This window comes from Dipodomys spectabilis, unplaced genomic scaffold, assembly GCF_019054845.1.
Source record: "Dipodomys spectabilis isolate Male_0828 unplaced genomic scaffold, ASM1905484v1 ptg000051l, whole genome shotgun sequence".
Classification (NCBI taxonomy): Eukaryota; Metazoa; Chordata; class Mammalia; order Rodentia; family Heteromyidae; genus Dipodomys; species Dipodomys spectabilis.
In genome coordinates, this window is record NW_024870728.1 from 258,648 (window position 1) to 282,640 (window position 23,993).

The following is a 23,993-nucleotide window of genomic DNA, read 5'->3' on the forward strand; positions in this document are numbered from 1 at the left end:
AATGCACAGAGCGAGGAAGATGTTTTCTTTGGCACATGGACATCCCTCCTAGCCTTGTGGAGGGTGGGGAAAAGGTCAAGGAGGAAGACGTATGGGGCCCTCAGCTCACCTGACCACGCGTGGTCAGTGGAAAACACCTGCCCTTCTAGATTCTCTAGAATGGAGATAGGCAAACTGCAGCCTGTATCCAGATCTAGCCCCTCCCTCACCTGCTTCTGGACAGCCCTCCATGGACAATGAGCTGGGAAAGCAGGCCAGTCCAGATGGACACAAGGTCACTGGCATGGCATCTAGCAAAGGGCCCAGCTGGCCCATGCAGAGCAGGCCTGCAGGCGCCGGCCCCAATTGGCCCTGGCATGGGGAGGATGTAGGCCAGGGCCTATGAAACCCAGCTCTGAGACTGCATCCTGCTCTATTTTAAAGAGCTCTGCCTTGCATGGAATTGCTTCTTCTGCTCTGCAGCCCAAACCAAGTGACATCTAGGACCATCCTGTTGGATTAGCAACTTCCTCAGCACCTCAGGGGACAGAGAAAGAGCTCACAAGCAGCATCCTTCCCCAGAGAAATGGAAAATCTAGGTACCCACACCCCGCAGGGCTCAGGTAAGCCGGCTGTGCTTCCACAATGTTGCTTCTCTCTTGCAAGTCAGTTCCAGACTCAGCCAAATAGACATGGGATCTCCAAGAAGTGGCTGATAACCAAGCACTTATTTCAAACTGCCTTTTCCCAAAGTGACTTTTGTATTCTTTAGCCATTGTTTTTCATGTCTGTAGAGATGAACACTACAGAGAAGGCCTTGTGCTGCTGACATGTATGCACACACGCATGCACACGCACACACATTTACACCTCACAGCAACACAAGCATCAGAGTGGCTTAGACACTTTCTTTTGGCCAAAGGTCTCACCAGCCCCAATTCAGGGCTTCTCCTGTCCACCACCAGCCCTTGGCATCTTCCACAAAAGGAGTCTGCTGTTTGCCTTCAATGTGGCATCTCACATGGTATCCTGCGCCTCTGGAGTCTCGTCCCAGGCAATGGAGATGCGTGGGAGAGGTGAGGTCATTTCCTGGGATCAGATGAGCAACCACAGCTGAGCAGGACAGGAGGGGGAAGCAGAATCCCCCAAAGAGAGACAAAATCTTAGAAATTCACTGAGATTGGAAATGTTCCTAACATCTAACAGACGTTTAGGATTCAGATAGCCTCACGCATAAATGAAATCCAGAAGCTTCTGTGAAAGGAGTAAGAGGCTGTGACCATGGAACAGAAGGATGACTAAATATTAAAACCTTTGTATAATTCATCGTTTGTACAATACATCATAATACCAGATCAAAAGGAAAATATGACTTCAAGCTGCAAGAAAGTCTTTAGACAATGTTCAGCATCCTTTTCTGATTAGGAGGGAGGGACAGAGAAGATAGAGCGGAGGAGGAGAAAAGAGAGAGTCAGAGAGAAGGTGAGGAAGAGAGAGAGAAGAAAAAGAGGAGGAGGAAGAGGAAGAATGAGGAAGAGGAGGAAGCTTAATAAATAAGGAAGAAAAGGAACCTCTCATTATATGGTGAAAGGAAACAAAAAAAAGAGAAAACTCAAGAAAAGCTATTCCAAAATAAATAAGCAAAACTCTAACAGACCTTTTATTACATATAAAAAAGCAGACAGTGACACAAACAAAAATAATCTCATTCACAACCTAAGTGGCTAAAATAATAAATCTGCCAGAGCCATATGAAAGAAACCACAAAACTATACCAATACACAAATATTTGAAGCAAATGGAGATAATACCATTTTCTCTGAATAGTTAGTAGCTAATTTCTCCTTAATAATTCTACAAAGATCATCACAATAAAATTCACAAGGTATTTTTTCTTGGAAAGAGAGAGAAGGAAAGTTTTACAAGATGAGCCTTGGGCTGCTTCTTATAATTAAAAATGCAAGGAAAGCCTGGAAAGCTTTGGATGTGAAAAACAAGGAAGAACTTGGGTAACAGATGTGAAGATGATAAAAAAAAAATTAATAGTAGTGACTCAGTAATGAAAGCCATTTGGTAGTAAAAACAAAAAATAGAAAGGCTGATCAAACCAGAATGCGAAATTCTGTAAAAATAAAAATAAAAAATCACAAAGGCAAAAGTAAATGTCAAAATAATGGTAGTAGCAGATGAGCAGAATAGCTCAATACCTATATACACAGGACCATATAAGATGATGATAAGCGAAATGAACTCCAAGAGATGGACACGAGAGGTTTTTTTTTTCTTTGTTGTTCTTGTTCTCAATGTACTACATGATTTCTTTTTTTCTTTTGTGTCTTCCCCCTATGGTTTATCCCCTGTTGTCACTGTGTTCGATTTTGGTACCCTGGTACTGACTGCATATATGTTTATCTGAACTAGGGAAGGGAAGGAACCAACAAAATGGTGAGACAAAGGGCAAAGGGGGACCTAGGCAGCAGCGATACTCACAGGACAGTGTGTTGGAAATGAGGGAAGGGGTAACAAGTTAGACAAGACATGTAATCACTACCTAATATAACTGTAACCTCTCTGTGCATCTCCTTGACAATAAAATTAGAATTTCAGAAGAAATGCAAATTCCATTTCTATCTGGTGAGCTTATTCTCCCAGTTTTTCACCAATGTCTGATGGTCACTCACTCCTCCCTGGCCTACCAGCAAAAAGCCAACCACAGTGCTGCCCAGGCCTTGGGATAGGGGGTGACTCTGACTTTGGTACCCTTCAGACTGCCTGGTGTGTGAGTTGCAGTGTGCAGCACACAGTGCTCCCCTCTCATTCTGCAACATGATGATGTGGAAGTCACTTGAAGAGAGGACTCCAAAGAAAGAAACACCACCAAGAAAAGACCAGTGCCGGGAGAGTGGAGGTGCCAACAGCCTCGGTGGGCAGCCCCCATCAGCAGACACCTGCATAGGAATAAACAGCTCACCATCAACTGAAACAGAACAAAAAGATATTCATCCTTAAACTCCAGAGGCCATCTGCGCATGAGGTAGGTTATCTACGCTCACTGTTCTAAAAGAGAAGTGGTTTTACAACAGAAAATAGGAAGAAGGTGGATGAGCCTGAAATGAGTTCAACAAGATCCTAGAATATGCCATTGATAAACTTCACAGGATGGAGTGGAGAGGAGGAAACAGAAAGTCAACTGCCAGCAACAAGAAGAGACAACCAGCGATTTCATGCCACGGGTTTTGAACAATAATCCAACTTGGCATATAGAGCTGCTACCCGAGTACCATAGCCAACATGAGCCATACCTCTGTGTAAAGGCCCACGAACTCCCCTGGCCCTTCAGGAAAAGTCTATGTACTTTAGTGTGCCTAGAAGACTCTGCAAACATCTGTGTCTGCCTTCTTGCCCTTCTCCTTCATCCCCACCGACACTGTAGGCAACAAGTACCCAGTCCTGAGAGAGAAGCTACCCCTATGCACCGGCTGCTGCTGACAGACACAGTGCAGCCATGGAAGAACGTCTTTCTCTATAAGTGGACTTGTCATGCTGATTATACCACATGTATCATATTATATTACATTATATTGCATGACATTGCATTCTACTAAACGTTTACACGTTGTCTCTTCCTTCAGCACTAGGATATATCCTCTGTGTCTGACTCCTCACTGGGAACCATTATTAGACTATACTGACACAGTAGTTAACAATTACATCAGGGAGCACACATCCAGCATTTGACCCTGTGTTTAGCATGGGAAAGCTTCAATTGCATTAACTACTATCATTTCAATTAGATGTCACCTTCTTTTGGTCCTCCATTTCTGTAATGTCCCTTAAGAGAGCTAAATAACACAAACTTTGTAGTTTGTATCTGGTGATTTTTTTTTCCTTTCTTCTACTTTTCTATTTATAAGCCTACTGTTATTATTCCTAAGAATTAAGAAGTGTATTCTCAGAAACGATTCTAGATTATTGGCTGGTTCTAGAAATGATTCTAGATCGTTGGTTGAGTCTAGAAATGATTCTAGATTGGCGAGTCCTCATCGGAGGTGTGCTGGGTGGGTTCATCGTCAGGGCAGGTGGCCTAGAGTCACCCACTGACTTTCAGTTCACTTCTGGCCAAGGGGAAGCTGTTCAGAGACTGGAATTGGTTATCTTGCTGTAGAATAATCGCAGGTGTTTGTGTGTTTCTCCTCTGTTGAGTACCATGCAGAGAGCACAGCAATGCCCCTGGTGCCCCAAGGGGCACAGTAAATAAGGTTGCTCCACTTTTAAATGAGTTTTGTGATGTGGTGGCAGACTGTGGGCACGGCCTGGGGCTGTCTCCTCACAGAGCAGACCCTGAACCCCTCAACTCAGGCAGTGGACACACAGGGGACACAGTCCTCTTGCATGATTTTTTGATCAGCTCATGGAACATTGAGTCTGAGGTTCACTAAATGGACTTGTCACAGTGGCCATGGCCTTGGGAGCTGCTGGCCTTTGGATCTAATTTCTGGAGAAGGCCTGCTTCTTCGGGACTGAGTGTGCACCCGAGGCCCTCTCCCAGCTGGACTCTCTGACAGTGGCGGCCTACGTATGAGAAGCAGTCCGGCTCCTGAGACCTCCCCTGGCCAGCAGCTTTGGGTGGGCAAGGAGAGAGCGGCTCACTGCCTCATGAAGGCCTCTAATGGCTTCATGATCTTCATGGCTCAGGTACCTGGCACAAGGCTGCACACCTGTTCTGGGTCTCTCCTGGTCTCTGATTCACCTACATGCTTCTCCGTAAAGAATGCCCCAGGAAGCTAAGGTTGTAAGCATTAACTGAAGGATGAGCTAGCAAAGCCCTGTCCCTTTCATCCACAAACAAACCCACGAAGTGTTGGATGAGGAGAGTATAGGCAAGCACCATTCTCGGAGCTGACCGGATTGGAAAGACAATTTGCTACTGTTTAAGAGGAGGGAGTGTTGGGGCCCAGATACAAGGGTGTCAGGGGCCTTCACCATAGAGGAGAGCAGGCACCGGCAAGAGGAGAAGAGGACGGAGCTGGTAATCTGGAGGGAGGAGTATGTGCAAAAGCACACGTGTGTGTGTGTGTGTGTGTGTGTGTGTGTGTGTGTGTGTGTGTGTGTGTGTGTGTGTGTGTAATAGGTCACCCTATTTTGGGGACAAATACATGCCCTGGCAGGGACTGCATGGCTGGGCTGGAAATACGCTGGAGCTGGGCCTGGCCATAGATGGCCTCACTGGGGAAGGAAGGAAGCTTGCAATTTACCCAGAATGCTACGGTATGGAATAATGAAACCTTTCTGAGATCTCTCAACGAAATTGCCGAGATTTTTTAGCACAGATGTTCTAGAACCATCCCTGCAGGCACAAAGTGAAGTATACATATGTCCCTATGTACATACGCATATACTTATACTTCATTCTGCATATACATATGTATTTACACTTATATGCGCATAGATACACTTATGTGCATGTGTATATGTGTGTGTACACAAACACGTGTCTATGCTCATAGTTAGGATAGAGTCCCAGATGCAAGGAAGTTGGGCTTCTAAAGAGTTATCAGCAACCATCCTTCTTAGGTTCCTCCTCAACCACACAGCCTTCCTTGAACTTCTGCTCATTGTGTGGGTTCACACCCAGCACCTCACACCAATGTCCTGTCCTTGAGGTAAATTCCTTTTTTCCTATGCTATTGACCACCGTGTGGATTTTCCCTTTCTGAGTACTTGGCCATTGTCTCTGGCAGTTTTGCTGTGAGGCATCTTCTTCTGATAAGCTTCCAGTCATGTTTGGCCACGAATAAAAGCCTTTATTTCTCATACCTGTGGCAAAAATGTCCCTCATCTATCATGCATCACTTCATGGGAGATGTCTCTTCTTGGTGGTGGGGGGGGGGGGGGAGAAGGAATGTCTTCAAAGAGGATTTTGCCAGTATGGGGGATTGAACTAAGGACTGCATGCTTTCTCTGTTGGCACTGTACCACCTAGACCATGTCTCTAGCCTTCCTTTTTACTGATAAATTGGAAGTGGAGTCTGGCAGACTTTTCTGAGCAGGAAGGCCTTAAACTGAATTCTCCAGATCTCAGCCTCCTGAATTGCTTGGACTACAGGTGTGACACACTGATGGCTGGCCTGGTCTCTTTCATCTTTAAAACAAAAAAGTGCTTTTCGAAACCAAGTATGCTTATTTTGTCATGTATAGCTTCTGGTTTTGAAACAAAAACCTCTTTCACATCAAGGTTTAATCAATAAATCCTTAAAATTAGATGGTTGCTTATAAAGGCTTTGTCAGTGCTAGAATTCATGTATCTACAGTGACTGTGTACCTTCAACATTATGAAGCAGTTCTTGGGCTAAAATGGCCACCTTGCGCTCTTTGAAGCCCCTTTAAGGAAGAAGAAAGAAAACAGCCGTAGTCTAAGCATACGAAGGAGAATGACCAAAGCCAGTACCTTTCACGTACCAGGTTTTCACTTCAGACTCATTCTACATAAGCCCAAAGGGCAGGCTTTGCCTTTATACTTTTATCTACATGAAATGTGTTAAAATGGTGGCTAACTAAAGCCCTTGAAGTGCGAGAGTCACTGAGTCCCTGGGGCTGAGCCACCAGCACTGTGGTGGCCACAGCACCCTGGGGAGCGGTGGCCAGGGTGCTGCACGCAGTCTGTACTTACTGACGGTGGCTGCGGGTGCTTGTCCCTGCTGTCAAGTGGACAGAGGCCATGGAGGCTGGAGGCGTGGCTCAGCTGGACAGCACCTGCCTGGAAATACTAGGCTCTGAGTTCAAACCCTTCGCCCACCAACACAAGCTGACCACGTAAAGCACTGCTTGTCCGAACATGCTGTTTGTGATATGGTCCCCTACTGCTCCCCTAAGACCCTGCCTCTAAACCCATCATTACGGGTGCTGTGCTGCTATGGCCGCCGGCCCGGGGCCGGCCTGGGGTAGGTGTGAGTCCGAGTGCCTACCCGAACATGGCGACCAGCAGGTTGACCAGCAGGATGTTGGTGGACAGCATGTAGATGCACACCAGGGGGATGGTGATCCACTCGGGGAAGCGGGGCAGGTTGTGCTCATCTAGCTCCACGCACAGCGGCTTCGACTCGTTCCCGGAGAAGGTGCAGTGGGAGAAGTCGTAGGTGGTCCCTGAGGGCACACATGTGGAGGGCCAGTGAGGCCCTTCTAGAAGGGTGAGGGGCAGGCAGCCCGGAGGACACAGGATCTCCGTCATGGAAGGCCTCGGGTGGCTGCCCGTTTATCAGTCAGTACTTACCAAGTAAGCCAGGGACTTTACTGAAGCCAAAGTCAAAGGAAGGGCAACAGGGTCAGGCTTCATAGCCTTGAGTGGGCACGTATCCTCGTACCCACCTGAGAGGTCAGGGCACCAGGGACGGGTTCCAAAAGAACATGCCATAAGGAGAAGGTGGGAGCCAGCTACAGGAATGAGCAGGGAGGAAGAGGGGCCCAGAGCATTCCTACCCAGGCCAGCATGTGTCAAGGCCCTGTGGTGGCGATTGGAAACACTGACCTCTCACATGAAAGAAGTGACTAGACACGCCACACTTCCGAGTTGTATACTAAAGCAATGGGAAGCCATCAGTCTGGGTTATCAGCTGTGTCTCATGGGAGGGCCCTCTGGCAGCAGCAGAGACCATGCGAAAGCCAAGAAGGACATGTGGGGCTTGTGATTAAGCTCCTGGCAGACAGGAATGAGGACAGCTTGGATACGGAGCAGGTGAAACCAAGCAGTCTGACTCAAGGACACTGTGGAGACAAAAATCCACTCAAGTCGCTGAGGCCGGAATGTGGGAGTGGAATGAAGGACGCAGTGGGCTCTGGCCTGCACGCACAGCTGTGCCCCTAAGAAGCTGCCCAGCTTGGGGACCTTGGAGGAACCTTGAGCCTAGATAGGAGACGGGACCTTTCCCTGGACATGCTCAGCTGTGTCTGGGCAGGCTCAGCTCCAAACAGGCGGGAGAGCAGGGGCCATCGGCTCACGCCTGTAATCCTAGCCACTCAGGAGGCTGAGATTTGAGGATAGTGGTTCGAAGCCAACCCCAAGCGGGAAAGTCCATGAAAGTTACATCTCCAATTAACCACTAAAAAAGCTAGAGGTGGAGCTGGAGCTCAAGTGGTAGAGCACCAAGCAGAAGAGCTTAGCGACAGTGTCCAGACCCTGAGTTCAAGTCCCAAGACCAGCCAAAAGAGAAATCAGTAATAGGCTTGGGAAAAAGAAAAAGAAAGATTGAAAAAGAGAAAAAGAAGGGAGAGAGGGAGGGAGGAAGGGAGGGGGAGCAGGAGGGAGGGAGGGGGCAAGGGGAGATACAAACCCCTGGCCTTAGAGCTGCTCATGGCCAGGGATGATCCTCAGAGCCCAGGGCAGCAGAGTGCCCTTAGAAAGGCAGGAAGGCTGACCCCCAGAGCACCTGAGAGATAAAAAGCTGGCAGCGCTTCTCAAGGGCATGCCGCTTGTTGGTGGCACGTGCCAGCCCGGCTCTGGGAAGCTGCCAGGATTGATCGCGGCAGCAGGACACCAGCCGACAGCCAACACCATCGTCAGCATCCCAAGCCTGGAGCTGATGGCTCACGCCTCAAGTCCTACTCAGGAGGCTAAGATCCGGAGGACCAAAGTTCCAAGCCAGTTCAAGCAGCAAAGCCTCCAGACTCCATCTCCAGTTAAACCATCAAAAAAGCTGCCTGGAGGGGCTGGGAAGGTGTGGTAGAGCGCTTGCCTTACATGCATGAGGCCCTGGGTTGGATTCCTCAACACCACGTAAGCAGAAAAAGCCGGAAGTGGTGCTGTGGCTCAAGTGGTAGGGCACTGGCCTTGAGCTGGGGAGCTAAGGGACTGCACCCAGGCTCAGAGTTCAGGCCCCATGACCAACAAAAAAAGCTACCTGGAGATGTGGCTCAAGTGGTAGAGCACCAGCCAAGCAAACAAACCAAGCCAAAGTAAGAGCTCAAGGCCTTGAGTTCAGGACTCAGTGCTGGTACATACATGCACACACACTTTTATTAATGTGCTAGGTGAGATTCTTTTTTAGGAGCAAAGAAAACATTTAGAGGGGTTCATTTTCAACTGAGGATGCCAGACCCCGGGGAGGGGCGGGGGGACTGGGCATACTTGAAGCTGCGGCCTGAGTGGCAGGCCAGCAAAGCAACTTCCTCCTCCGAGCACCCCATCCCCCACCCCAGAGCCACGCCAGGCTTACCGTCCACATCGCTGGGCACCTGGCCAAACATGGCCAGGTAGGGCTCATAGATGACCGAGCGGAAAATCCACCTCCAGCGCTGCTCATTCTGCCTGAGGATACCCTGCCGGGCCACCCCGAAGGCCACCATCCACACCGCGAAGAGGAACAGGAAGAAGAACACGTCGATCAGCTGTGGAGGGGGACAGGACAGCAGTCAGGCTGGGCCCAGCGCGGCTGGCCCACATGGCCTCGAGGGAGGGCGAAGCCCCACGGCCCAGAAAAGCAGGTTGAACCAGCTGCTCAGCCATTAGCTTTTTAAAAAATTAACACTTTCACCTTTAGATCTTAGGGCATCTTATTTTCCACAATTAACCCCGACGCGTGTACTTTTGCTTACTCATTTTCAAACAGCTCACCCGTGGCTGACAGAGCGCCCAACTCAAGAACAAAAGAAAAACCTCCATTTGGGAAGTCCTTCCTGCAATCTTTCCTGTGTCCACACTGCCTGAGATGCAGGTTCTTGAAATCCTAAATTATTTCTTTAGGAAAGTAGCAGCAGTCCTTCGGGGACACGAATGGATGGTTTAATTTTCTTACATCATTTTGCACACACAGCATGACTTCATAGTGGCTGGTGCCTCCGAAATGCTTTGAGTTAGAAACCACAAAATCAATCTCAGTTTTGGAAAGGAACTTCGAGATGAGCTGATGCAACTCATCTGACTTCCAGACAGAAACAGCAGAGGTCTGCTTGTTTGGAGGCTGCGCTAGGAGACAGCATCTCTCCAGGTGGCACTTGCCCTCGATTGTGTCACACAATGTGCTTTAGCTTATGGTCCTTGCTCTATGCATCACTGTGGAACTGCAGCCCTCGGATTCCACCGCCCATGTCTGTGATTCTAGAGCCCCACCCCACCACGCCCTCAGCAAACCACTTGCTCAAATGGCAGCCATGAGTGAAATCTAGCAGCACAAGAAATATAGTATTGTGTGTGTGTGTGCGTGTGTGTGCATGCCAATACTAGGGCTTGAACTCAAAGTCTTATACTCTCTCTCATTTTTTGCTCAAAGCTGGCACTCTACCACTTGAGCCACATCTCCACTTGCAGGTTTTTGCTAATTTGCAACTTTCCTGCCCAGGATGGCTTCAAACCATGATCCTCAGATCTCGGCCTCCTAAGTAGCTAAGGCTACAGGTATGAGCGACCTGTGCTTGGCTCTAAATTAGCTCTCAAGCCTTGTTTTCTGAAGCTGTCATCTGGAAAAGGCTCCGAGGAACACACGTGGAGAACAAGCCTCCCGACTATGAACGCCACCATCATCCCACAGGTCACACACTCCCTCCAGCCACCAACAGAACTCTGAACAGAGCTCCGGTAATGCTGCCCAGGGCTCCACCTGGCTCTTACCATTCTCTGCAACATTATGATCTTCGGTCCTAGATTTCTGCTTACGGTGAAAATGTGAATCAACCTTAAGGTAAATATAATGTAATCCAGGCAGAAAATGACTCGTCCAGAATACAAAGAGCTTTTATTAGAAGAGTGCAGCCTATGAGAAGAAGGAAAAGATCAGTTGTAGATAACTGGAAAAGCACTTTATAATTTCCATTTTCAAGGGATCCACACGCAGGGGGCTTGGGGCACAAAGTGTGTGGAAATGGGCCAGAAATAGCACTGGGGCTCTCCTGCTGGGACACCATGGAAGAGCAGGACTGGGTCAGAACTGAGCAAAGCTGAGCCCCACAGGCTCCTCCCCCATCCCTCACCCTGAGACAGTCCTATAGGAACCAATCATTCCTTTTCGTTGCTGTTGTTCAGTGGAGATTTCACTGAATCTGCTGATAGTTTTAATAAATACAGCCTTTTTTGTAATATTAATTCTACCCATCCATGAAATCCATACAACCCATAAATCCCATGATCTAGTGTCTTCTTCAGTTTCCCTCTTCATTGCTTTATAGTTTTCCTTGTAGAGGTCTGTAATAACCAACCATTCTCGACACTCCTTTGGGTTGAAATGCCAAAGGAGATGCCAACCCTGACCCCAACCCCTTACTAGATGCTGAAGTGTCCCCCTAATAAATTCACCTCCTTCTCACCAGATTACTCAGTTGGCTAACCACCTGCTAACGCGTAGATCAAATCATATGTGTTGCCAACTGGACTGATGTAGGAAGGCTGAGGATGGTCCCTACCCCACCTTCAGGTAGGAGGGTGAGCTCTTGGGTGTTCACAGCTGGCAGCAGAGCTGGTGTGGCTGCTCTACAAGATGGCGCCACACATGTGCACTCCAGAACGGGAGCTGTGAAGCTCAGTGGGCAGGCAGGCACTGAGGGCGGGGGCACGGGCAATGGGGATCACGGCGGGGCCCACCCCCTCTCCATGACATGGAATCACCCTGCTTGTGCCTCTGCATATCTAGTCACAGGCTCTGGCTCTGTGCTGGAGTGTGTTGGCACCTGGAAGGCCACAGCCAGCATGAAAGCCAAAGTCTAGGGCATCTAAGAACCGATACTGGAAGATATTTAACATCTCCACTGCCCTCTGTGCTCTGCGATTTCCGATTATCTGTCCCAAATGCCAATGAGGACAAAGAAGCCCTTTTTTTCTTTTTGGTTACAGATCACCAGGAAGGGGAAGAGAGGAGACACAAACTTGCTGCCAGGCAAACTGTGGCTCACAGAGCACACATGAGGGCCTGGACAACGGTCTCCAATGGGGAAGTGGCACCACGGACTTCCCGTGGGCTTCGGATGTCCAGAGCTCCACTCCACTTTTGTGTTCCAAATGCCTGAGCCTGGGACAGTGAGGCGGGCTGGCTACGTACCGGAACACGATCCCTGCGATGAAATAAAAGAGCCCCAGCGTATCCATGACGTTCCAGAGGTCAGTGAAGTAGTTCACCCCGTTCATGTACCACTGCAGCACAGAAGGGACAGAGGGACACTTGGAAACACAGCCACCCCCAGACCTCTTCATGGTCACACACTTTCTCCAGTGAGTGATGGGCTAAGCAAGACGGATCACGCCCTCATGCTCATGCAGGGGGCTGGCTGCCATTCCTGTGCTCCTGGCAAAGTCCAGCAAAGGGCTCCTGTGTTCTCCTGGTCTTTCAAGATGCACCTACTGAGTGAGCGCTCCATGTGAAACATCGGGGCCCCCACATCCAGTGGTAGATGGGGTGCTGTGTCATTATGAGGAAGGGGTGTCAGCTACACTGATGGTATCATTGATTTGGGAGCTCACTCTAAAACTTCCCTGGCACATGCTATAAAGAAAAGCTTTCAGTTAATGAACTTCCTTCTAAAACGCTGTAGTGATACATAAATTCAATCTGGGAACTCAAAATCCCACCAGATTCTAAACCCCGGGCCAGGCTCCTGAAACCTAAGGACTGGATTAGGTAGGATGCGGACTCTCAACTGTCTCACTCCATGATATATAGCTTATGTTAAATATGTTTAAAATGAAAGGGGGAAAGGCAGGAGTTCCCACCAAGCCAGCTCAGGTAGGGAAAGCGCAGTGACCTGTGCAAGTCAGGAAATCAACGCCCTTGGCGCTTCACCCTTTCCCTGTGTGAGTTTACCGTCTGCACCTGTCTGGTTCTCCGTGTACAGATTTCCTGCACTGCCCTGGGCCGGGGAGGCCGAGAGAGGGAGGCTGGGGCTCTTGCCTCATACATGGCAGCCCTCACGGTTCTGAACCTCCCTCTGTCCATCACATCCCCCACTCCACAGAGATCCTGCAAGCTATGACACATGCATCGAGACACACGGCCAACTTCTCAAGAAGAGTCTCCTTCCCTGGGATCAGCACACACAGGAGAGCCCGTGGACAAAGCGGGAGATGGCTGTAAAACCCAGCACCCACAAAGAGGGAAATGACCTGTGTTCCCCTGTGGAAAGACTGGCAAAGCCCCAGATGGTGTTCACCACATGCCTCATCGTGCACAGACCCACCAGGGTCAGGACTGAAAAGCAGAAGGAACGTCTGCCACTGTGCATAAACGTGCAGGGTCTGCTTGGCAGAGCTGAGAGGGACGTAAAAGTCCCCAGTGGTCGCCGCGGCATCTGCCTTGGGACAAGGGGTCAGCATGAGACCTGAGAGACCACAGCGCTCTGAGTCCCAAACACAATGTGAAATCAGCAGTGTCCTGTTCTGGATTATTCCCCCCATCTCCTCTCCACACCCCTCCCAACAAGTGCCAACCAGGTTAAGACAGCACCCGGCCAGCAGCATTGAGTTTCTTTCCGGAAGCAACTCCCTTTAGGATTGCAAAGGACCAGAGAAGAGGGAAACAGCGACCCCCCGTGGCAGATTCTTTAACGACAGGCTCTTCCAGGCTGGCAATGACCTCAAACAGCAGAGCCAGGCTTGAGCGCACACTGTTGTACTTAGCACAGGGCTCTGTCAACTCAAGATTGCTGAATTGAATCTGGATTATTTGCAGATAGCACTTAAAAAGAAAAAAAAAAAAGAAGCGGGATGTGACCATTCAAGCCTATAATCTAGCAAAATGGGAGGTAGAGATTGGGGGATTGTACTTTGAGGCCAGTCTGGGAAAAAGTAGTTCACATGACTCTATCCAAACTAGTGGCTGGGCACAGGGAGGAGCCCAGGCCTGTCATCCCAGTGGTATGTGGAGCACAGTAGGAGGTCCACAGCCCGTAAAGGAGGCCCTAACTGAAAAGAAACCAGTGCACAAAGAGGCTCTGAGCTCAATCCTCAGCACCACACCAATGAAGCAAAGGAAGGAAGGGAGGGAGGGAGGAAGAAAGAGAGGGAGGGAGGGCAGGCAGGCAGAGAGGATATAAGGGAAGGAGGGAAGGGGAGGTGTGAAGAGAAACAAAGAAAGAAAGAGGAAGGAGGGAAGGAGAGAGGGAGGGAGGGAAAGAGGGAGGGAGGCAAAGAGACAAAAGGAAAAGCAAGAAAGGGAGAGAAAGGAAGGAAGGAAGGGAGGGAGGGAGGAGGGAAGAAGGGAGGAGGGAAAGAGACAAAAGAAAAAAAGGAGAGAAAGAGAAAAAGAAAAGAAAGAAGATAGGAAAGAAAATAAAAAGGAACAAAGAAAGGAAAGAGAGAAAGAAGACTGAATAGATACACTCACACGCACCCTCTGTGTCAAATATCACCTCACAACAGGACATCAAGTGACTACCTATAAACTGCCTATTTGCAATTCCTTCCCTATCTTTCCTCTTTTTCTCTTATCTTCCTCCCTCCTTCCTTACTTCCCTCCTCCTCTTCCCTTTCTTCCTTCCCCTATCTTCTCTTCCTTCTTTACTACTTGATTCTTCTGTTTTCCTTCCTTCCTCTTCCTTTCCTTTTCTCTCTCCCTCTTCTAATGGCATCCCTCCCTCTGGCTGTGAGGCCCTCACACGCTACACTCTGGCCTGGTCTGGCACCCCATCCCCCCAGTGCGCAAGGTCCCAGCAGCTTGTGCTTCTCTCCCATGGACAGTTCCCCTCCTCTGATGCTCTTCCCCACGACCTGTCATGGTGAGGAAGAAAAGCCAAGGAACAAAGGATAGCTGCTAAGAGACAGACACAGACACACAGACAGACACAGAGACAGAGAAAACCTTGGACTGTGGCCTCCTTTGGAAACTGGGTCGCTGTAGACACGGCTGAGTGGGTTAAGAGGAAGTCCCCCTGAAGTTGACTGGCCCTGACTCAATATGACAGATGTCCAGAAAGGACCAAAGGAAGGACAGGGCAGGACATGGAGAATTCGGGACACAGAATCACACACGGAGGGGCACTCTACGGGCATGGGGGCCGTGCACTGCACCAACAAGCGCCAGAGAGGCAAAGACCAGCAGTCCTTCCGGCCCTGGAAGAGCCAAGGCCGCCGGGGTGCCGCCCGCGGGCCTCGGCCATGTCAGGAGCCCAGCAGGCGCGGGCTGCTGGACAGCAGGGGTGGGAACCCAGGCCCCCCACTGGGCCCCCACACCCCGCCAGCGGCTGTGAGGGACCCGTGTGGGGCCATCTCGGGCTGGGACGCCAGGAATCGGGCCGGGCGCCTCGGGTCCCGGCGCCACGCAGCGCAGCGAGCGCGCATGCGCGGGGTCAGAGCGCGCGCATGCGCGGGGTCAGGGGCACCTGCGAACCCGGAAGCGGACGCCGGCGGGGGCGGCGCGGCCTACCTGCCTCACTTCATCACAGAACAGGACGAAGACCAGCGCGTAGAGGATCAGCTCGGGTGTGTGCGGCACCGAGTGGAAGTCCATGAGCAGCACGTAGGCGAAGAGCAGGAGGAAGGCGATGTAGAAGACCACGTTCCAGGAGAAGACCACGAAGGGCGAGGTGAAGAAGGCTACGTAGTACCAAAGCAACTTCTTGTGCTTGTCGATGGGCTTCTTCCTGCAGAGGGAGAGGCGCGAGGGCGTCCTGGACGTGCGAGCGCGGCCCGCGCACGCGCAGTGTCCAAGAGGGCAGCCCACGCATGCGCGGCATCCACGAGGGTAGCTTGCACATGCGCAGCGCCCACAAAGGCAGCCCGAGCATGCGCAGCTTCCACAAGGGTGGCCCGCGCAGGCGCAGCATCCGCGAGGGCAGCCTGGACACGTGCAGCATCCACGAGGGCCGCCCGCGCATGCGCAGCGTCCAAGAAGGCAGCCCGCGCATGTGCAGCGTCCAAAAGGGCGGCCCACGCATGCGCAACATCCGTGCACGCATGCACACGTACACACGGAGGCAACAGCCCTCCTCCCCTGCTACAGAGAGCCAACCCTCAGCTGGGGGAACTGGCAAGGCCTAAGATGGATCCAATCAAGATGGAGGCCTGGAGTTACATGATTAGCAAGGCCAGATTCCCGCCTAGGAAACTGAAGACACAACCTTATCTCTACCTGTGTGAAATCAAACGCAGGAAAAGCAGAGGCGGTACCAGACCAAGTGCAGAGCGCCATGGTGAAGGTTCTGCATTCAGAGTGTCACAGTCATTTACACAGATGCTCAAGCACACCCAGGGATGCGGGTGCACACACACACTCACAAATAACCATGTGCCAAGGTTCATACCTAAATGATACAAGGCCACAGCCCACCAAGGGGATGATAAACAGACACAGAATAATCTTCCAGTTCTTGGTGTCTCGAGAAATCTCTCCATACCACTGCTTGGAAAGAAAATTCTATAGAGAAACAGATCAAGAACACAGGTCCTCATCAATGCAATTGTACAGGGGATGTTTACAAACTTTCTTCTCAGCCTCACACCCTCCAAGATCAATAACCACTCCAGTCCTCTCTTTCATACAATTTACCAAGATCCTAAGGCGCCACAAGTAAACAATTTAAAATGCTGTTTGATGATGTCTTTTTGTAAGTTCAGTTATATGAGCTTTAAAAGAGTTGTGTGCGTACAAATTCAATAAACCTATGAATTTTTAACCAACTCGAATTCTTATTATGTGGGTTTAAACAAGTATCTTCCTAACTCCTTTCTCTTTAATGAGACAAAATTCAAGCAAGCTCAGTGCAGCCTCCAGGGACTCCTTTCTGGTGGCAAATGAGACACCCTTGTTGAGAAATGAAAAGGAAGTCAGAAAGGGAAGAGACCAAAATCAATTTAAGATGAAATGCATCAAAAAGCTTTCTCCATCTGTACTGGCCCCTGAGGGTGGGCCGGGAGGGCTTCCTGGAAGGTAAAAAATCAAAAAACTCACTTTGACTCTGAGAGCTGCAGGGTGGGCAAAAATCTGACCAGCTCAAAAGAAATCATGGCTCTCCACGAAGAGCCTGAGAAGCTGCAGTGTCTGGGGCCAGAACAGGAATGTCAAGGTCCACTCAGTGCCATTCACAAAAGCTGGGACTGGCATGCTGAGCCCACAGCCTTGGCACCTGCCTTAGAATGGTTGGAAGAAGGGAAGGAAGACTTGCCCTGGGCTCTGCCCTGGGGATCAAGAAGGGCAGGCTGCACCAGCCATGTTGTACCTGCTGGGTGGAGGGAGATGGGGTTGGGGAGGGAGTAGGGTAAATCTCCCAGGTTGGAGTAACAGTGCAGGTTACAGAGTTTTAGTACAATGTCTGCCTCTCCCCACTCCATCTAATTGTCTTCTCCTTGTCTCATGGTACAGGACAGAGTATATAACTATCAGTTCAACAGATTGGCACAGGGTATCAGGACAATCTGTGAAGTCACAGACTAGCTACATATAGCCCTGCCACCTCTGAGCGGCGCAAGCAGAGGGAATGTTCTAGAACCTTCCTGATGATAATGCTCCCCACCTCCATGTATGCTGTGAAGAAGAAACATATAATGGGTATGGCCAGTTCCTCACCCTGCATCTAAGAACCACACCCCTCCAGCTGAACATGAACACTGACTTCACCCATTTCATAAGTTTCTGTCTTACTATAAGCAATAATTGTAACTGTAATGGCTCAAGTAAAGACCAGCCCCATCCACATAGTACCTTGCTGATGCCTCCTAGCAGCCTTTCCCCGTAGCTGTTACCATCCCCCGTTACCATCCCCATTTCACAGGTGAGACACTAAGACTCAAAACCCCGAACCTAGTTAGGATATTGTGGACTAGGACCCAGACGGGGGGTGGGGGGGGGTCCAGAGACCCAGCTCATGATTACTTCATTCCCCATTACAATGGTTCACATCTTAAATGTCCTCCAAAAGCCCACTGTCCTTAGCCCTGACATGGTAAAACTTTTTAGAGATGGTGCCTGGTAGGAGGTCTCAGTAGCTGGGGTCATGTCCTGGAAGGGTACCTGGGCGCTCAGCCCTTCCTCATCCTCACTCTTAGCTTCCTGGCTGAGCATCTTCCTCCACTACACACTCCCACCACACAGTGTCACCTCACAGAGGTCCAAAAGTAATGAGGACAAGCAAGCATGGGCTGAAACCTCCAAAACTGTGAGCCCAAGTAAACCATTTTTCTTTTTAAGTTGATTGTCTCCGTATTATGTTACATTAATGGCCAACAGTCCCATTCCTGTATCATCTCTCTTTTTTTTTTGGTCAGTTGTGGAGCCTGAACTCTGGGTCTGGACGCTGCCCCTCAGCTCTTCAGCTCAACGCTAGTGCTCTACCACTTGAGCCACAGCGCCACTTCCAGCCTTTTCTACTTATGTGGTGCTGAGGAATCGAACCCAGGGCCTCATGCATGCGAGGCAAGCACTCTACCACTGAGCCACCTTCCTAGCCCCCTGTATCATCATCTCTTAAAGTAAGGATATCTACCAATGCTTATGGCTGCTGTCTCTCATATCATCATTGGCCCCGTTCCACTGCAATGGCTTTTATACTGGAGGAGAAGGCTTAGTGTGTGTGTGTGTGTGTGTGTGTGTGTGTGTGTGTGTGTGTGTGTGTGTGTGCGCCAGTCCTGGTACTTGAACTCAGGGCCTGGGCACTGTCTGTGAGTTAGTATTCTACCACTTGAGCCACAACTTCTTTTCAAGCTTTTTGAGGATTAATTGGAGGTAAGATTCTCAAGGACTTGCCTGGGCTGGCTTCAAATCACAATCCTCAGATCATAGCCTCTTGAGTAACTAAGATTAAGGTGTGAGCCATCAGAGCCTAGTAAGAAGGTTTATTTTTAATGTTATGAGGTTTTTTTATTTATTTCTGCAGCTGATGTCAAGGCCCCTTTCTGGGTATGTTGTCCGAGGACTGGATGCTGCTTACCTGGACCCCAGGCTGGGCGATAAAATGCTGGTCTGTGGCCTCCACTGCCAGCTCTAAGCAGTTGCTCCCGCCCCAGGCCTCACAAGAGTACACCAGCAGTTGTTCAGCCAGATCTTCGTCACTGCTGTAGCACTCCGTGAACAGCTCTGCATCATCATCAGAGAGAGGTCTGTAGTCAGAGCTGGCAAATCGAGCAAACTGGCCAGCTCCTCCTGCCTGCCAACCCCCCGAATCCACCAAGAGCTTGGGTGTAAGAACTTGGACACTTAAAGGCACAGAGGAGGGCATTACAACCTGACCCTGGCTGACAGTTTCTTTAAGGGTACTGTGGTTATCAGAACATGTCAACACAGGCTGGTAGATTGAGCTGCCTTGAGTACAGGGAGTTGCTGCTTTGTAGGATGTAGACAGATGAGCCTTGACCCCTAGCAAGAACCCCAGACCAGCTGCTTCCCCTTCATTAAGGAAGCCTCTCCTCCAGCTCATTTGCCTTATGTGAATTCTGGGTGATAGTTCTTTCTCGATAAATCACAGCCTGAAAATATCCAGTCAAACAACAACAATAAATAGTAGAATACAACAGACAAGGGTCTCATATCTAAAATATACCTGGAACTTAAAAAATTAAATCCCTCAAAAACAAATCTTCAAAGAAACAACTGCCCAATAAATAAGTGGGCTAAAGACTTAAAGAGAAACTTCTCTGAAGAGGAAAGAAGGATGGCCAATAGACACATGAAGAAATGCTCAACCTCCCTAGCCATAAAAGAAATGCAAATCAAAACAACATTAAGATACTACCTCACCCCAGTTAGAATGGCTATAATCAAGAACTCTAATAACAACAGATGCTGGAGGGGATGTGGACAGAAGGGAACCTTACTACATTGTTGGTAGGAGTGTAAACTTGTTCAACCACTTTGGAAAGCAGTATGGAGGTTCCTCAAAAGACTCCATATAGAGCTCCCCTATGACCCAGCAATCCCACTTTCGGGCATTTACTCAAATGATCACAAGACCATACTACAGCTACCAGCACAACTATGTTTATTGCAGCATTATTTACCATAGCTAAGATATAGAACCAACCCAGATGCCCCTCAGTAAATGAATAGATCAAGAAAATGTGGTATATATACACAATGGAATTCTATGCTTCCATCAGAAAGAATGACATTGCCCTATTTGTTAGAAATGGAAAGACTTGAAAAAATTATATTAAGTGAAGTAAGCCAGGCCCAAAGAAACATAGGTCCCATGGTTTCCCTTATTTGCAATAACTAGTATATGTCTGAGTCAAGCAGAAAAGGTCAGATAAGTGGATGTTAGGGGAATGAACCCCAAGATAAGTATTCAAATGGTTTTTTTTCCTTTCATGCAATTGTTTCTAACATATTTACAAGATGATTTCTATGTGGCTTTGTATGTCCGTCCCCCAAGATATAACCCCTGCTTTCACTGTATTTGCTGTTGGTATAATTTGTGGAGAGGTTTGGAAAAAACAAATCGATTAACTAGCGATACAGGTGGACCCATTGCAACAATGAGATGTACAAGTCATTATGTCGAAAAACGAACTTTACAACTTTGATGGAGGGAGAGGAGGACCGGGTCGGGGGGCGGGGAGAGTATGTGAAAGGATGGGAAGGGGAAACAAAGAGGAGGCAACAATGCTTGATAAGAAGTGTACCCATGTGGCTGGGAAGGTGACTCAGTGGTAGAGCGCTTGCCTTGCATGCCTGAGGCCCTGGGTTCGATTCCTCAGCACCACATAAGCAAAAAGAAAAACGCCGGAAGTGGTGCTGTGGCTCAAGTGGTAGAGCGCTATCCTTGAGCTGAAGAGCTGAGGGACAGCGCCCAGGCTCAGAGTTCAGGTCCCACGACCGGACCCAAAAAAGAAAGAAAGAAAGGAAGAAAGAAAGGAAGGAAGGAAGGAAGGAAGGAAGGAAGGAAGGAAGGAAGGAAGGAAGGAAGGAAGGAAGGAAGGAAATGTACTCGTTTTCTTACCCATGTAATTGTAACTCCTCTGTATGGTATTCTCACAATAAAAATGAATAAATAAATAAACAAATAAATAATAGTAGAAGACTTAGGAACCTATTGCACTAGGGAGTTCTTGTATTCCAAGACCTAATGAAAAAGACACTGAAGTGCAGTTCCTTGAAGGATTTTTTTTTTTAGTGCCAGCTCTGGGGCTTAAACGCAAGACCTCATGCTTTCACTTAGCTTTCTGGATCAAGGCTGGCCCCCTACCACTTGATCCACAGCTTTACTTCTGGCTTTTTGCTGGTTAATTGGAAATAAGAGTTTCAAGTACTTTTCTGCCCAAGCAGGCTTTGAACTACAGTCCTCAGTCTCAGTCTCCTAGGTATCTAGGATAACAGGCATGAGCCACCAGTACCTGGCTCTGAGAGGAAATTTTCAAAAGTCAAGATATTCAAAACCATTGCTTAACTGAAGTCATTCAGAAATAAACATAGCTAGTCACTGGTAATCATAGCTACTAAGGAGACTGAGATCTGAGGATCAATGTTCAAAGCCAGCCCAAGCAGGAAAATCTGTGAGACTCATCTCCAATAAACCACCAGGAACCCAGAAGTAGTGCTGTGGCTCAAGTAGTAGAGTGTTCACCTTGAGCTAAAGAGCTGAGGGACAGCACCCAGATCCAAAGTTCAAGCCCCATGACTGACAAGAAAGAAAGAAAGAAAAAAAGAAAGAAAGAAAGAAAGATTATATCTTTGAAACTTTATAAGATTTAAAGAAATAATTGCATGCTTCTATTTTACTGTGAAACTAAAAGCGTGGGTATTTTTTCTATCAGGTAACACAATAGTCAAACACATGACAATTACCACACTACCAACTTAAACCTGTCACGTTCAAAGGGAAAACTCCAAACAAGTTGAAAGCATGCCCTAATGACCTGGTTTTCTGCATAAAATGGCACTGATCAGCTTCAACCAAGGATGGAACAGCAATACCAGCCACCCCATGTGTCCTCCAGAGACTTCTCAGGAGAGTGAGGCTTCACCAAGCCTCTCTCTTCTTCCATTCAGGTAGTGAGTGACCTGACCTGCAGCTCTGATGGAAGATCCGAGATCCCTAACTTCAGGGAGCTCCAGGGAAGCAATACCGACTAGTTCCAGTATTGCCAAGGGGGTATGAAAACATGGGAACCCAGCTGCTGCCCCTCCCATCAGCGATAAGCCAACTCTGTCCCAGATGATACATCAGAAGTTGTGGCGGGGAGGGGTTATGGTGTATGTGGGGGGGGGGGTCTGGTAATAGCTGGTTTACTTGTGAGCTTACAAATCAAGTAAGATCTAAGCTGTCACAGGTCTTAATAACATCCTGAAACCCATCCCAAACTCCCCGAGGTGCTGAGTTCCTTAGACCTAAGCCTGAGTGTGGCCCTAACTGGCCCTACGTGGAGAAGACACAGCCCAGGATGCTCACATTCATTCTTGGGAAAGTCAGTCAGCACCAGAAGCAAGATGCCCGGGCACAGTGTATATACGCTTGGCTGAGAGATCCACAGTGTCTTCCATTGGGACAGAAGAATAGCTCACACACAATTTACCTCAGCCACCTGGCCTACGATTGCCACCAGCAAGAACCTCCCACACAACAGACCCCCACACACCACGACACCCCAATCCCGGGAGACTTACCTACTGCACGGGTCTCGTACTCATTGGCCAGCTCCTCAGACTCCCCAGCAGCATTGATGTCATTCTTTACTTTGGCCAGGGTCTTCAGAAGCTTGCTGGCTCCTAGAGCTGCCAGAGTACAGCCTCGGGTCTTTTCATGGGGGTTGGGGTGGAGAATTTTAGGTTAATTCAAAAATTCTTTAAGTGGCCGGGCAGACATGAGCATCGGAAAGGATAAACTGGCAGCACAACAGGAAATGGTACCATCTCAACTACTGCTAATGATTCAAAGTAAAATTTGACATTAGCACAACAATAGCTTCGAACCTGAATATATACGCTTGTGGTCTGGAGCATAGGATTAACACAGAAAAAGAAAATATATCTCCAGGCACCAGTGGCTTATGCCTATAATCCTAACTATTCAGGAGGCTGAGATCTGAGGATCACAGTTTAAAGTCAGTGCAGAAAACTCTCTGAGATTCTTATATCCAATTAACCAACAAAAAAGCCAGAAGTAGAGGAGGTGGTTCAAATCATAGAGCACCAAACCTCAGCAAAAAAACCAAGTGAGAGCACAAGGCCCTAAGTTGGAGCCCCAGTACCAACACACACACACACACACACACACACACACACACACACACACACACACACACACACACACACACACCTTAACAAACAGCATGAGAAACTGGCATCATGACTGTGACAGTGGGAAGTATGGCTTCCCATATCTTCCCTGGGAGAAGCTGGATAAGAACATAGCAGGGATTTGTGTCTCAGTTCAACAATATCCGAAAGATCCCAAACAGCAAAAGTGATCCTAGCAGGTAGAATAGGGCTTGAAGAATAACAATACCAAACTTCAAACTCTATGACAAAGCCATAGCCATGAAAACAACTGGAACTGGCATAAAAACACGCCTGAATACCAAAGGAAGAGAACAGAAGACCCAGAAATAAACCCCCAGACCTACTGCTATTTAACATTCTGTGAGGGAGCCACAAACATAGGCTGGAAGAAAGACAGACTCTTTAACAAATGCTGCTGCCCAAACTGGATATCCACATGCAGAAAACTGAAACTGGATCCTTACCTATCACTTTGTACCAACATCACTTCAGAATGGATTAAAGACCTCATTGTAAGACCTGAAACCATGAAACCATTACAGTAAAGAGTAGGAGAAATATTAAAAACCGCTTCTCACAAGCAGAAACTTTCTGAATAAAGATCCAGAAACACAGCAAATCAAAGAAAGACTTTATAAATGGAACTGTATCAAACTAAAAAGTTTCTGCATGGTAAAGGACATAGGCAACAAGCTAAAAAGACAGCCTACAGAATGGGAGATTTTTGCCAACTACACATTAGACAATGGCCTAATATCCAAAATATAAAGAGGAGAGAACTTAAAAAAAAAGCCAAAGCAAAAATTTTACAGGTTGTTTCCTTATTTGTATTGTAATAAAGGTAGATACTATTTTTACAATTTTTGTGTTTTGTAGCACTGGAGGTTGGAACTA

The 23,993-nt window shown here is 48.5% G+C and overlaps 1 protein-coding gene and 1 long non-coding RNA gene across 2 annotated transcripts in view; one reads left to right on the top strand and one right to left on the bottom strand.

Annotated features, from left to right (window-relative positions):
* Trpm8 (transient receptor potential cation channel subfamily M member 8) overlaps positions 1 to 23,993 on the bottom strand; it is an 87,362-nt gene that overhangs the window by 13,157 nt on the left and 50,212 nt on the right. Inside the window, exons 14-21 of the mRNA XM_042679153.1 lie at positions 22,485 to 22,614; positions 18,814 to 18,959; positions 16,192 to 16,304; positions 15,315 to 15,531; positions 12,000 to 12,091; positions 10,580 to 10,721; positions 9,189 to 9,360; positions 6,945 to 7,122 (exon numbers count right to left, since the gene is read on the bottom strand). Of these exons, the coding sequence (XP_042535087.1) occupies positions 6,945 to 7,122; positions 9,189 to 9,360; positions 10,580 to 10,721; positions 12,000 to 12,091; positions 15,315 to 15,531; positions 16,192 to 16,304; positions 18,814 to 18,959; positions 22,485 to 22,614 (1,190 nt within the window). The remainder of the gene's footprint in view (positions 1 to 6,944; positions 7,123 to 9,188; positions 9,361 to 10,579; positions 10,722 to 11,999; positions 12,092 to 15,314; positions 15,532 to 16,191; positions 16,305 to 18,813; positions 18,960 to 22,484; positions 22,615 to 23,993) is intronic.
* Positions 2,415 to 13,061, top strand: LOC122107435. Its single transcript, XR_006147353.1, has 3 exons — positions 2,415 to 2,475; positions 10,741 to 10,747; positions 13,049 to 13,061. It is a non-coding gene; the product is annotated as an uncharacterized LOC122107435 (long non-coding RNA).